General features: G+C 39.3%; 1 protein-coding gene across 6 annotated transcripts in view; it reads right to left on the bottom strand.

The window, feature by feature from the left end:
- AOPEP (aminopeptidase O (putative)) overlaps positions 1 to 15741 on the bottom strand; it is a 200943-nt gene that overhangs the window by 117782 nt on the left and 67420 nt on the right. For 4 of the 6 annotated variants that reach the window (XR_015742201.1, XM_087926808.1, XM_087926809.1 and 1 more), the window contains exon 7: positions 4736 to 4845. Coding sequence is in view for 5 of the 6 variants with exons in the window: in XM_087926808.1 (XP_087782934.1) it covers positions 4736 to 4845 (110 nt within the window). In the remaining variant the exon portion in view is untranslated. The remainder of the gene's footprint in view (positions 1 to 4735; positions 4846 to 15741) is intronic. The other 2 variants (XM_026703889.2, XM_026703890.2) reach the window with 1 other exon arrangement.

Below are 15741 nucleotides of genomic sequence, written 5' to 3'. Positions count from 1 at the left end.
ATTTCTATTCTCTGGATGCAATACTGTAGAAGACCATTACAAGATATTTTGACTTGAAGTCAAAAGAGTCATCAAACTATATGTACCATTAACAACTCCCAAAACCAGAAAAAACAAATTACCCATAACAATAAGGAAGCTTCAATCCAAAAAGAAATCACTTTGGCAGAAAAACAAATCTGGTCATGTTGCCAACTTCAAAAGCCAATACAAAAATGTATGCCACCAGATAAAAACTGAATGCACCAATTATCACATTAAACAAGAAGAAAACCTTCTATGCACCAATTCCACCCGCGCTTTCTACAATTTTGTAAATAAAAACTAAAAGACTCAAAGTCCATCCCACCCCTGATAGGACCTAATGGTAAAGATTGCAACGACGACACTATTAAAGCCAACCTCTAACACATTCTTTGGCTCAGTATTTGTAAACAGAAATGGATCATGCCCAGTATTTCCTAGTCAAACCACAGACAACTACAATGATCTAATACAATTTTACAGAAGACAATGTTGAAAAAGCACTACGCAATCGAAAACCATCTCTATCTATTGGACCGGACGGAATATGTACCTACTTCTTAAAAAAGCTATCCACTGCCATAGCCGAACCTCTAAGCATAATCTTTGAAAAATCTTTCAGGACCAGCTCCTTGCCAAAACTATGGTCACAAGCCATGGTCATCCCCATCTTCAAAAAGGGAGAACCCAGCCTAGTTGAAAATTACAGACCAATCTCCTTATGCTGCATCTCCTGTAAAGTCATGGAATCAATTATTAACCAATCCATCATCCTCCACTTAGAGACAAACAACCTACTCTCCAATAAACAATTTGGTTTCAGGAAAAAACTATCCTGTAATCTGCAATTCTTACACTGCAAAAACATATGGACTATACAACTCGATCAGGGCAAAGCAATAGACGCAATCTACATAGACTTCTGAAAAGCCTTTGATTCAGTGGTACACGACAAACTACTCCTAAAACTAAAATCTTATGGTATCTCTGGACAACTGCATAACTGGATAGAAGCATTCCTGTCAAACAGACAACAAATGGTCAAAATTGGGAGTGTCCTATCAAATTCTGTACCTGTCAACAGTAGTGTCCCCCAAGGCAGTGTTCTAGGACCAACTCTCTTCATACTCTACATAAATGACCTCTGTGATCATATTAAGAGCAACTGCGTGCTTTTCGCTGATGATGTAAAGCTATTCAACACCACAGACAATACTGCTACCCTTCAAAAAGATCTTGACTATGTATCAGAATGGTCAAACAAATGGCAACTTCAAATCTCAACAAATAAATGCTCTGTCCTACATATTGGCAAAAAAAATCAGAAAATAAAATGGAGGCTGAATAGTCAAGACCTTGTTGATGATCCAAACTCTGTCAAGGTCTTGGAGTACTCATCTCTAATGACCTAAGTGCTAGAGCCCACTGTAACTACATAGCCAAAAAGGCATTAAGAGTTGTTATCCTAATCCTACGTAGCTTTTTCTCTGGTAATATTACACTAATAACTAGAGCATACAAAACATTTGCTAGACCAATACTCGAATACAGCTCATCAATCTGGAATCCACATTATGTATCTGATATTAATACAGTTGAGAAAGTCCAGAAATATTTCACAAGAAGAGTTCTCTACTCCTCTACTCGTTGCAGAATACCTTATGCCACCAGACTCGAAATTCTAGACCTAGAAAACCTAGAACTACGCCACCTTCGGTCCGATCTAAGTATAGTATATAAAATCATACATTGCAATGTCCTACTTGTCAATGAATACTTCAGTTTCAACCATAACAACACAAGAGCAAACAATAGATACAAACTCAAGGTTAATCGCACCAAACTTGATTGCAGGAAATACGACTTCAGCAGCAGAGTGGTCAATGTCTACCTGACTCTGTGGTTTCTTCCCCAAACCCCCAAAACTTTAACCTTAGACTGTCTACTATGGACCTCACCCTTTTCCTAAGAGGTCTGTAGGGATGTGCATAAGTGCACCAACGTGCCTACCATCCCTGTCCTATTGTTTCTTTTATTTCTTTTATTTTTCTTATATGTATCCATGTATTCATAGCTATGTTTTTTACTTATTCCTATTATCTTGTACGCAATTGACAAAATAAATAAATAAATAAAAATATGAGAATTGAATTTGATTATTTAAATGGGAATGGAAGCTAGGAAGCTAGGCATGTTGGAGGTGAGAATCCAAAAGCACAGGCTCTTCAGTTTCTTATGATCTATTGATAACACTGTGGGTAGATAGAAGGCAAAGGATTTACTGGTGCTCCTTATTCACTATCACTCTACCTGATGTTTGTCTAAGACTGTGCTTTTCAACATTAAACGACTTTAATGACTTCAGCTCCTAGAATTCCCCAGCCAGCTTGGGTGACTTCCTTCAGCCTTCACACTCACACAGAGCATATGTTCTTAGACTCTCCTTCTCATAGGATATAGCTAGGTGGGTGGTAGGTTTGGCCTAAAAATGTCATGCATGTCCTGTACATCAATCTCCTTTCTATTATAATTATAAAACCGGCTTCACTAATTCTTGCTGGACTTAGATTTACACTTTCAGGAAAACTCATAATGGTTGGACAGCTAACCTGGACGTCAAACAGGAGCTGGGCACAGTGAAAGACTCTCAAGACAACTATCGTAGCAGAGAAATATTAAAAGTAGAAAGCTTTGAAATCCCCAACTATAGGCATAGACATTATTTTGATCTGGTCATTCTCTTTAAGGCTTATTTAACCGAGGAAGATTTTTAAAAAGTAGGAGGAGTTGAAACTAATCCTTTAAATGTTCTTAAAACCCTCATATCAGTTCTTGGCTCTAAGTTTGGAAGTTATATCAGCTAATGAATCTCAGGATTAACATACATCTCTTTGAACATTGCAAACTATATAAAATGGGTTTTGAGAAGCTCCCTGGCATCTCATCTTTGGAAGTGACTTCATCAGGGTTGTGTAGCCCTTTAGATCCGAGAGCAAAATGTATCTTCTCGGCTATACAGGTAGTCCTCGACTTCTAACCAAAACTGAGCTCAGAATTTCCATTGCTATTCAAAGCAGTTTTTAAGTGAGTTGTGCCCCATTTTATAACCTTTTTTGTCACAGTTGTTAAACGAATCCCTGATGTTAATGACTCATGCTGTTGTTAAGTGAACCTAGTTCTCTTTGACTTTACTTGTTGGAATTCACAAATGGTGATCACACGAGTCCAGGACATGCAACTGTCATAAATATGTGTCAGTTGCCAAGTACCTAAATTTTAATCACATGACCTTGGGGATGTTGGAAAGCTCATGTGAAAAATGTCTATGGAGATTCTCAGTCATTCAGGTCATGGTTGTCCCAAAGGTGTTTATTTCAAGAGGCAACTGGACTTTCTGGTTTTTCTTTGAAGACATTTTGAGCTGAAGAAGCTTCTTGGATGAGAAGCGAAACAGCTTCAAAGAAAAACAAAAATGTCCAGTTGTCTCTTGAAAAAGCTCCTGTGAAAAATGGCCATAATGGTCATGTTGCTCTCTGTAACTGCAACCCAATGCTAGAAAAAAACACCCAGATTTTTCACCTTTGAATCTGAAGGACAGAAGAGACCACTTAGGTTTCAACATGGGGAGAAGTTTATAATGAATGCATACAGTCCCTTGTATGAAACATTTAATTTTCAAACTGGGGTAGTTTGAAAACCAATGTGGAATGAATTTCAGTGGATATACTGTTTCAGAATAAAGTCTTGCTCTGCACAGAGACTTCCTATACACAATTGTCTAGACTAGAGATTTGGACTGCAACCTTCTGTGAAGCATTACACATAAATACATGAATAGCAGTATACTCCAATCTAAATTCCATGCATAACTATGCATGCTATTGGAAGGCTGGAGTCGTTTCATGGAATAATAAAACACAAGCAAAGCCAACCATGAATTAACCATTCCTCTGAACAATTTCAAAGAAAGGGGTTTATACTTTTAAGACTTGGAGCATAAGCACAGGTAAACTGTAGTGCCAAACCCAGCTTCAAGTCTGTATTCAACAGTACATAATAGAGTCAGTATGTTTTAGAACCAATCAGTGAATTTCACATTTAAGAAACAAATTTTAGGCTGAAGGAAAATAAATAGATAGATAGATAGATAGATAGATAGATAGATAGATAGATAGATAGATAGATAGATAGATAGAGGCAGGCAGGCAGACAGACAGACAGACAGACAGACAGACAGATGTAGATGTAAACAGAGATAGGGATAGGGATATAAATAAGTCTTTTACATTTTAATATTTTCAGTATTCTCTGTGATGGTTTTGCAGAAAACAGAAAGCTCTGATCAAACAGAATTTGTGGTTCAAATAAATAAATAAATTATGTGAGAAAGGAAATATTTTATTCTTTTCTGAAATCAACATTTAAGACGGTTAAGTTTCTTTTTATGATTCCAGTAGCACCTTACAGCCAAAACTTATATAGTCAGAAATTAATCCCACTGAGTTTCACAGGACTGCATTCCAGATTTATTTTCTTTAATTTATCTTCACTATCCTTACATCACTTTGGCTCATTCAAATTTTCCAATATCCTCTTTGGGAGAAAAAAAAAAGGCAATGACTTAATCTGATCATTTAGACATGCTTAGTTTTCCGAGGAAAAACAATCTGGAAGGGGAAGACACAGCCAAAGTAAGCAGCCTGAACGATACCTTAAAATCTGCAGATCCCCTTCTGAATTCTGCACTTCATCCATAAGACGGTACCAGCGCAACAAAGTTTTCAGGTCCTGTTGCTCTTTTGCTTCAGTGACTGACAGCTGCTAGGGACAACAAACATACTGTTCAGTGTTAAATTATCTCCTGGTTTTTTTCCAATAATTTCTGAATGGAAAGCATAACAAAGGTTATGTTGTACTGTTAATATAATTTATGTATAAATTTGCATCTGTATCTGGGCATATATATGTATACACAAACACATTATGTACACATGCACCATACATTTAAACATGGTAGGACAGAGGAATAGCAGAGGCTTTGCAGAAGTGAAAATAACTGTTCCAAATATTAATTTGGGATATATTTAGTTCTAATAACAGTTTATACTGTGCATAAGTAATATTGCTCTAGGGATCCCTTATGTCTTCAGGCTGTCTGGAAGATTTCTCTTTTTAGATAAATGCAAGTTGCTGCTGCAAAGAGAGAGTAGAACCTCTGCATAAAGAAAAAAACAAACAAAGCAATTTCAAACTCACAGAATGTATTATATGAATGTGTGTCTGTCTGTATATGTATATGTGTGAATCAACATGATGTAGTGGTTGAGGACATCAGACTAAAACTGGGAGATAGGAATTCTGGTTCTGCCTTAGATATGAAACCAGCTGGATGACCTTAGGCCGGTCACTCTCTCTCTCAGCCCTAGGAAGAAGCTAAGGGCAAACCACTTCTGAAATCTTGACAAGGAAACTGCAGGCACCTGTCCAGGCAGTTGTCAACCCGTCTTGAAGGCACCCCCATCTCCTAAGAGTTCTCTGATTTTGCAAGCAAAATGCCTCCTCCCCCCAAAAAGAAGGAACGGGGAAGCACACCAAAATTTCAGCAATTGAGGCAGGTGTTCTAGTCATGACAGCTTGCAGAGTCAATTTGCAGAGTCAATCTCAAGATGGAGATTTCAGACTGAGAGTTATTAATCACTGCAAGGTGTTACAGGCATCAAATTATTCATGGTATACTAGACCGAAGAAATAATGGCTACTTTTTCAGTTCTGAAAGTATGAAGGCCATCTGAGTCTCAGATTTACATCCTGTCATAAATGGCTTAGCAAAGTGATACTGAACATTTTTTTAAAAGAAACTTCAAGATAGACTTCAAAAGAAAATTGAACTTAGCACTTGTACAGAATATAAATTAGAGGTTTTAGCAGGACTACCATTGGATCAAAGAAATTTTAGTAAACTAATTTCATACTATTGGTCAATTAATGACAGGCTCCCCAAAAGAAGAGAGATAAGTGGTGATTCTTCCAGGTGGATGTACTTCGACTTATGATCACAATTGAGCCAAAAAATTCTGTTGTTAAGCGAGACATTTGTTAAATGAGGGTTGCCCCATTTTACAACATTTCTTGTCACAATTGTTAATTGAACCACTGCAGGTGTTAAGTTAGTAGCAATAGCAATATCACTTAGACTTATATACCACTTTATAGTGCTTTACAGCCTTCTCAAAGAGGTTGGCATATTGCCTCCAACAATCGGGGTCCTCATTTTACCCACCTCAGAAGGATGGAAGGCTGAGTCAACCTGGAGCCTGGTGGGATTCGATCTGCCAAATTGCAGTAGGAGTAGCTTGCAGTACTGCACTCTAACCACTGGGCCACAAAGGCTCATTATAAGTAACAGTTATTTAGTGAATCTGGCTTCCCCATTGACTTTCTTGTCAAATGGTCTCAAAAGGTGGTCATGTGACCCCCATGGACACTGCAACCATCATAAATATGAGACAGTTGCCAAGCACCTGAATTTTGATCATGTGACCACAGGAATGCTGCCATGGTGGTTAAGTGTGACAAATGATCACAAGTCACTTTTTTCAGTGCCGTAACTTTGAATGGTTACTAAATGGATGGTTATAAGTTGAGGACTACCTGTACTAAAATATATTGGCTTTTTTAAAATCTCAGACAAGACACATTTCCAACATGAGACAGGCAGAAAAAATATTAACTCTGTAATATGCTGCTCCGTGTAAAATAATATTTTTTTACAAATCTGTTATCTAGTTAACTGGAAGCTTTGTTAAATATTTCAAACATCTACCAATGGAAGAAATTAAATATTTCAAGCCCTGGTGTATAAAGATGTGCACTAATGCACATTATATGTTACACAGAGATGCTTGTCCTATCATACAGTGGCTGTAGAATAATGTTGTCAAGCTAGTTTTTAGAGTGACTACTGAATCAATAGCAATAGTCTTTCTTATCTTACAAATGAAGGTGAATATACATGTCCCAGACAGTATAATGTTGCAGGATCGGGGTCAGTCACCGGCACTAGAGGTTTTGTCTTCCAAGCTTTCCGACTCGTGCTGGAGCCCACTGACAGGGAACTTCTGTCCAGCAGAGGGTGTGCTGTTCTGTGTGTGCCTGTTGTACATGGCTTTTTAGATGTTGATTGGGGTGTGTTGATGACTGGATTTTAACTTTGCTTGTGCTGCTCAGCCATGGCCTTTTAAGTACTTGATAAATCAAGTACTTAATCAAGTACGTGGTAAATCAGCACTCCTGTTGACTGATGAGGGGTCTGTTTCCCAGACTTCAATCACTTCCCTGGCTGTTTTTGTGCCTGTTCGTCCAACAATTTTAGTAGGTGCAAAGTTGAGAACCAACCGAATACCCAGCAAACCAAATAGCTGAATTCAATTCAAGGAGAACCACAATCATTAGTCACAAGCTATCTGCACAACACGGTGGGGGGAGATCATATAGGGAGAAAGCTAACCACAGATTGAAGAACACAAGTGAGCCATCAGACGAAGAGACCCAAACTCACTGGTAGCCTCACACTGCAATGAACAAGGACAGACATTCAATGTTGCAGCTACTAAGATTGAGCAGGCACAAAAACAGCCAGGGAAGGGATTGAAGCCTGGGAAATCAGGCCCCTCATCAGTCAACAGGAGTGCTGATTTACCACTAACATATCAAGTACTTAGAAGGCGAGGGCTGGGCAACACAAGCAAATGGCCGCCGACTTAAAAACCAGCCATTAGCACACCTCAATCAGTATCTAAAAAGCCACATACAATAGGCACCATATAAATACCACACACAGAACAGCATACACACTCTGTTCGAGAGAAGTTCCCTGAAAATGAGTTCCAGCATGAGTCTGAAAGTTCGGAAGACAAAACCTCTGGACCTGGTGACTGACCCAGATTGGATCTTTCATATCTTCTTTGCAGAACTTTGATTCTTTATTTTGTAGGTCGCCCAGAGTCATCATGAAAGGGAGATGGGCGGAATAAAAATGTGATAAATAGTAACTAAATAAATAAATCAAGAAGGGGAAGAAAATGCAGAGAACTCCATAAAAGACTAGAAAAACTCAGTCTTCAAAATCAAATTGGAGATGGTTGGGGGGGGGGATCAGAAAGTGAATATAATAACTAAAAGTTAAATTAATTTAGCAAGATGAGAGACAGCTTCAAAAGTTAATTTGATGGTGTTAATTTGAATGGCTGTGATAAAAGTCAGTCAAGTGAAATACATTAATCAGAAATTTGTGAAAGTAGTACATTTATTTGGTCTAGATAAATTCATGTTACAGTAGAGATTAGGTCTTGAATGTTTGAAGCAAAATTAATTAACAATATTGAAGTCAGGGAATGTGATGGTGGATTTTGGACTCATAACACAAATACAAGAATTGTTGGGGGGGTGAAATCAGGGGTGGTATTCTACCAGTTCGCACCTATTTGCTAGAACTGGTTGTTAACAGTCTAAGCAGTTCGGAGAACCGGTTGTTAGAAGAAATTACTGGTCTAATCCTGTAAGAAAGGCAGGAAGGAAACATTCTGGTGTTGCTTACAGAAACTGCCTCTCTGTTAACCCTTATTACAATCTTGGCAGGAGTAGACTTCCTGTCTCAGGAAGGGCTTTGGAGTTTTTTTTCCCCTCCTTTGCTGGTACTTTGCTTGTGTGGAGTGACCATTGAAAAAAGTGACATGACCATTTTTAACACTTATGACTGTTGCAGCATCCCCACAATTACGAGAGGCCAGGTGAGGAGATGCGTGCCTTGATATGAGTGATGTTGAGTTGGCCATGCCCAGCCAGTAACATGACCAAGCCATGTCCACCCAGTCACATGATCACCAAGCCACGCCCACCAACTAAGCCATGCCCACAGAACCAGTTGTTAAAAATTTTGAATCCTACCCCTGGGGGAAATCCTGATGTTTGGGAATTTGGGCAACCCACTTCTCTCTCAAACTCAATCTCATCTTATGTAATGCTCTATAGCAGGGATCCCCAACCACCGGGCCGCGGACTGGTACTGGTCTGTGGAACATTTCCTACCGGGCCGCCGGTTTGCTGGGTGCCGCCATCTTGTTTGATGAGAAAGTGCTTCCGGGTGAGCTTTTCCAGCTGGAAAGCGGCGTTTGGGTCCTGAAGGAATCCTCGCGCCTTAGTTACATCGAAAGGGGGGGGCTTCAAACGAAACTAAGGCGCAAGGATTCTTTCAGCACCCAAGGCAAGGCGAGCCGAGTGACGTCCCAAAGCCGTCCTGAAGCGAAGCCCATCGACAAAGGTACAAAGGAGGAGTTGAAGGTGGTGGGGAGAAGCGGGGGACGGCTGGCTGACCGGTTGCTCGGCTCGCCTTGCCTTGTCATGCGTGCTGATGCCGGTACAGGGCCGCGGATCATTTTGTGGGCCGTGGCACAAAAAAGGTTGGGGGCCACTGCTCTATAGGACCAAAGGAAAGGCTTGGTAGTTAGGAATTCTGCATGTTTTTGCCTTTTATTCAATCACTGGCACTGGAGATGTCACTTGTCTCCATTAGATATTTTGTTTTATCTAAGCATGTTTGGGAAGCTCACAAGCAGGATATGAAAGAAATTTTATTTGGCTGCTTGTCCTAACTTTCCTAATCTAGTTGCTCCTAAATTTTTGTGACCTGTCAGACACAATCACTAGGATTATCTGTCAGATGAGTTCTTGCAAGCTGAGCCTTGTTTTCAATTGCCTCTGACATTTTCCAAACATCATGATTTCCTCCCGCACCTAATGATTCTTGTATTTGTATTATGTGTCCAAAATGTTTAAGCTTTAGCTAAATTATTTGTGTTTCCAGTGATCAATCCTGTTTTACTTCTTCTAATACTTAAGGCAAAACCTCTACACTAATTAGGAAAGCGTACTTGAATAGGATATGGCAAAACAGAAGTGACTCTAGGTTTATTGATTATTTGGCTATCCAACTCCCAAACTGCTTTGGGCAGCTTGCAATTAGGAAAAACAAAGAATATACACACAGAGGTACATACACAGAAACATATACACATATAAGATATAACAGTTCAGTATAGAAAAGTAATCAAGATAAGATCAATACACAAGCAAAAGCGAAAAAGGTAGCTCTAGAATCATCCTATCTCCAAGACCGGGTAAACAACCAACTCTACAATTCTTTCATGAACAATAAAAGGGTTGGAGACTTGGTAGAATCTCTGGATGAAGATAATTCCAGAGGGCCAGGAATTCCAGCAGGCTTGACATGTTTGCCAGGTGCCACAAGATGACATTTGCTTAATTGATAAGATCAAAGGTTGGCAAAGGAGTGAAACAAAGCTCCATACTCATCCCTTGTTTATTCAAGGGAATGCAGAATATGCAGAATATACATTGAAGGAAACTCGTGGGTTGGAAGAGGATTTTGAACCAGGAGACACAAACATCAATAAGTTGTGCTATACTGAAGACACTACTCTGGTAGCTGAAAGTGCAAATAATCTGCAAAGCTCTAACAATGAAAGTCAAAGAGTACAAAGAAAAGACAAGGCTAAGCTTTAAAAGCACAATACTAATAACAACATGTACAGGAACCTGGCAATGAAGATACTGAAGGTGGATAGCTTCTGCCTTTTGGGATCAACTATGAACAGTAAAGGAACAATCAAGAAATAGGCTTCAGACTAGCAGTTGGCTAGATAGCAATGAAAGCTCTGGGAAAAATATTCATGCATCATGATGTGTGTGTGTGTGTGTGTGTGTGTGTGTGTGTGTGTGTGTGTGTATCTATATATCTATATGTATATATATGTTTTCGTAGATTTTCACGGGTGCGGGTATGTAGGTCTAGGTGTGTTCGGATCTTTTCCCATGTAAGATTAAGAGTATCTTGGAGACGTTTCGGTGAGGTCTCACTCGCCATCCTCAGACTGGTGCTTTCAGCTTCGTGGCAGTGCAAGCAGTGTGTGATCGGAGCTGCCGTCTCTCTATAAATACCAGTATACCAGAATGAAATAAATAAATAAATATATCTATCTATCTATCTATCTATCTATCTATCTATCATCTATCTATCTATCTATCTATCTTTGGTTGTTCGGGTTTTCTCCCGCGTAAGATTCAAAGTATCTAGGCAACGTTTCGATGAAGTCTCATTCATCATCATCAGGCCTCTGTCTTCGGTTCTTGCTTTTCAGAGTGATGTGAAATTGCAGCTGCTTTTTTCTTTCCAACTGCCAGTGGGGGTGGGACTTGATTGGGTGGGGGCTTGGCTGTGTTCTGATTGGGTGGCGGTGTCTTCTCATTGGTGGGGGGCCTGGCTGTGTTTTGATTGGTTGGGGGTTGGCCGTGTTCTGATTGGCTGGATTTCCTGCTGCCCGGCTTCGAGTTCGAGGTCGCGCTGCATCTCCATAGTGGGTGTCGGCCTGCTTCATGTATGGCTCGGAGGGGTTTGAAGTGGGCAGTGATGAGGTTGCAGTGCAATGATCTTGCTAATTCTGAGAAGAGAACAAGAAAACGGCAAAGCCCTCCTCCCATATATAAAAGGCACTACAGACAGAATTAGCAAGATCCTCCAAAAACACAACATTAAAACAGCATTCTGCACAAACAGAAAAATATCCACCATCCTAAGAAACCCCAAAGACAAAGTCGAATTAGAAAACCAAGGAGTATACGAAATCCCCTGCACTGCCTGCCCTGCCACATACATTGGACAGACTAACAGAAGAATAAGTGCACGCATTGAAGAACATAAGAACTCAATCAAAAAAGAAGAAACGACCTCTTCCCTGGTCCAACACCTCAAAGCCACAGGACATGAAATTGACTTTAAAAATACCAGAACTATTGCCAAAACCGAACACTTCAACAGCAGAATAATCAGAGAAGCCATAGAAATAGAAAAACGCCCACACAGCATGAACAAACGAGATGACACCTCCCGCCTCCCAGCCATTTGGAAACCCGCCCTCATGAACAGACAAGTACCTAACATGAAGAATGACACCAGACCCACACCCATCAGAGCCACACAAGATGCCACCACCACACTCCCATATAGAAAACAGACTCACACCCACTCAGAAGATGAGACACAACCATGGACCAGAAGCTACACTGCAACCTCATCACTGCCCACTTCAAACCCCTCCGAGCCATACATGAAGCAGGCCGACACCCACTATGGAGATGCAGCGCGACCTCGAACTCGAAGCCGGGCAGCAGGAAATCCAGCCAATCAGAACACGGCCAACCCCCAACCAATCAAAACACAGCCAGGCCCCCCACCAATGAGAAGACACCGCCACCCAATCAGAACACAGCCAAGCCCCCACCCAATCAAGTCCCACCCCACTGGCAGTTGGAAAGAAAAAAGCAGCTGCAATTTCACATCACTCTGAAAAGCAAGAACCGAAGACAGAGGCCTGATGATGATGAATGAGACTTCATCGAAACGTTGCCTAGATACTTTGAATCTTACGCGAGAAAACCCAACAACCAAAGATCCACATACAAATACCGCAGAACCTCAGAAAACAAATATATATATATATATATATATATATTTGAATCATGCAGATAATGGTTTTTCCTGTGGCACTCTATGGAAAGGAGAAAAGGGATCAAAGAAATATTGATACTTTTGAACATTAATGCTGGAGAAGACTCCTGAGAATACCATGGATAGACAGCAAAGCACCAAACAAAAGGCTCATGGTGTCAAGAAATCAATCCAAAGTTTTCACTCGAGGCATAGATGACTCAAATTTATGATATTTTGGATTCATTATGTGAAGACCTAGCTCTCTCCCTTCTCAACCTAGAGAAGGTTGTTAACATGCAGCTCCAGGAATGAAGGAAATAAATTATCTGTCCCCTTTTCAGTTGGGTTTCAGCACTGAGATAGTTTTAATCATACTTGTAGTTAACCAGTGACAAGACTAGGATGAGTGGTGCATTCATCCTGGCTGTTATTGTTTCCACAAAGTCAGAAGACTCTGACATGCCCACTCCAGACAAATGTTACCTCAGGAATCCGGAAATAATCAAGAGTCTGAGCCTGATTTTGCCAATATAGACTTGGATCACCCTGATACGATTGGCTTGCCTTAGATTCAGAGCAGTGTGTTAGTTTTGGGCTTATATTCAAGCACCACTCTTTTGTTTACAGTAATGCCTATTTCATTTAGTCTCTTAGCTTCTTATCTACTGTAAAATATCTGACACCCCTGTGATATAAGGTGTCTCTTTCTAGTGCATTTCAGATCACTGATTCTTCACACGTCAATTATCACTTTGATATTGCCTCAGTTGTAAATGTCTGTTTTGCTTCCTTGGTAGAATGATGTAATAAGATGTTATTTCCTTCTCTAATTGACAGTATTTAGACTGATTCCTCATTTATCATGATTGTCTTTCACTGGTGACCCTTCTGAGAAGTATAGCTCATAGCATAATTGGTATGTACAAGCATCTTAATGAACAGGATAGAAGTAGGCGTAATCCTTGCTGAATGTTTAGAAGTCTGGTTACTCAGCAAAAATAGATCAGAAGAACAGTGGGAAACCACCCCACTGCTTATGAAATTACAAATGATGAGAAATCCACAATGATATTGAATCCCAATTGCTACAGGTGATAATGTAGGAATGAATTAATCTACAAGTGAATTAATAGAACTGATGTGTAAAGGCAGTAAAATGTAGCAAACTACAACTTTCTAGAAGTGGAATGGAAAGAATAATTCACAACCTCTCTTGCAGTCCTCAACCAATTGGTTGCAAATCCCAAATTATCCTTCTGTGTTATTCAACTTGAAAAGAAAAAAAGAAAGGAAAGAAAATGTAGAAATAAATGAGGTTAAGTTAAGCTTACCAAAATATAACTGCATTGTTGAAATGCAGAGCTGACTCCCACACCCGAAAGTCATGCAGGGAAAGGAAAAGGACAAAAATGTCTGCTAATAATATCCCTCCTTTCTTATGTCTCCTGAAACCTTAAGTAACAAAAAATAAAAATAAAAAATACAGGTTCCTAAAATAATAGGATTTGGCACAGTGCTTTCTTTGAAAAGCCAAAAGATTGTGTCTTAGGATTCAATTTCTGGCAACTCTACATGAAGATGTAAAAGAATTCGATTTTGAAAAATAAGAGACATAGCATTGAGGATGTTATCTAGTTTTGGTAATGAAACATCTGCAAGAAAACAACCAAGCTCAGAGAGCACCAAAGACCCCTCACTTCAACCCTGAGCTACACATATTCTCCTTTATTGGTGAGAGATCCACTGCCATTCCGGGAAGATCAATCTCTCCCTATGTAATGCCCTCTACAGAGGTATAACTCCTATTGGCTCTGAGCGGCAAAGCCACTATAGACATCATTTCCACTGTCAATCTGATTCAGTAGACGGCAACTTTTTACAGATCAAATATAACCAGCTGTATAATCTTCTTGAAAGAACAGCTCACAAAATTTAGACTGCATCAAAAGAAATATCAGTTCTAAATCACAGGGATTAATCATTCCACAGTGATCACATCCCAACTCAAACATTGGGTTTAATGCTAGAAAAAGATTCAGACAACTGGAACAGTTCAGAGGATAGTAATGAGGATAAGGGCATTAAAAACTAAATCCTGTGAAAAGCAATAAAACAATCAGAGAATGTTAAGACCTAAAGAGATATGATAGCATTCTTTCATTCAGAAGATCAGGATTTGTTCTCTATCCTTTCAAACTGCAGTACATAGAGTAATGTGTTTAAGGAAGGAAGATTCTGAAGGATCCTAATAGTAAGAGCAGTTTGACAGTGAAATGTATTATTACTCAGAGTGGTGATTCCTTAGCTGGGTTCAAGCAGATGCTTTAATATAGCTTTCTCCATTGGATAGTGGACTGTACTTGGTGGCTCCTTGCAGCTTCATGACTGTATGACTTTATCATGATATTAGAAAAACCCAAATTATTTTGTGGTGCTTTAATTCTTGTACAACCACAGAATAAGAGCTACAATAGAAATGTTAAAATTAATAGCCTGTTAAAAATATCTTTGAAGGGAGATAGTTTTTCTTTGAAGACTGAAAAAAAGTTAATTGTGTATTCAAGATCTAGCATAGCATTTCAGTATAATTGTTTTTATTATTCATTGTAGCCTTGAAAACCAGAAGATGTAGATGATTCATTCTAAAGCTTTAGGGTTTTTTTTGTCCCACAACCCAGGTTTCATGCCTTATTTATTTTCCATCCACAAAGATACATGTACATGATTAAATTAATTCATAACAACTAAATTACCAACGAGTTAGACATAAAAGAAAAAATAACTACAGTGCTCTTGAAAATCTCACAAATAATTCTTGGTTCCATCCCATTGAAGTATCAAATAAAACATTTCCCACTGATGGAAGTTAAACAAATATGACCTTAAAACAGTTACAAAACATATAACTACATGGAATTTAGAACAGCTATTAGCTAGGATACTTCCAAATAGATACCATTCCCCATCTCTTACCAACATTAGAATCAGGAATCTTGCATTTATTGACACACAATGACAGGAATGGCTTAAGTCATTTATTTTGTTGTAATTAATTAGAATGTTGATGAGCAATAAGTGATTCAGTTCTGCTGGCTGAGGGATTCTGGGAGTTGAAGTCCACAAGTCTTAAAGTTGCCAAGGTTGGAAACCCC

The sequence above is a fragment of the Pseudonaja textilis genome, chromosome 2, assembly GCF_049901715.1.
Source record: "Pseudonaja textilis isolate UNSWEBS1 chromosome 2, rPseTex1.2, whole genome shotgun sequence".
In the NCBI taxonomy this organism is placed as follows: domain Eukaryota; kingdom Metazoa; phylum Chordata; class Lepidosauria; order Squamata; family Elapidae; genus Pseudonaja; species Pseudonaja textilis.
The sequence above is the reverse complement of the archived record's forward strand: the minus strand, read 5'-3'. Positions and strand labels throughout refer to the sequence as shown.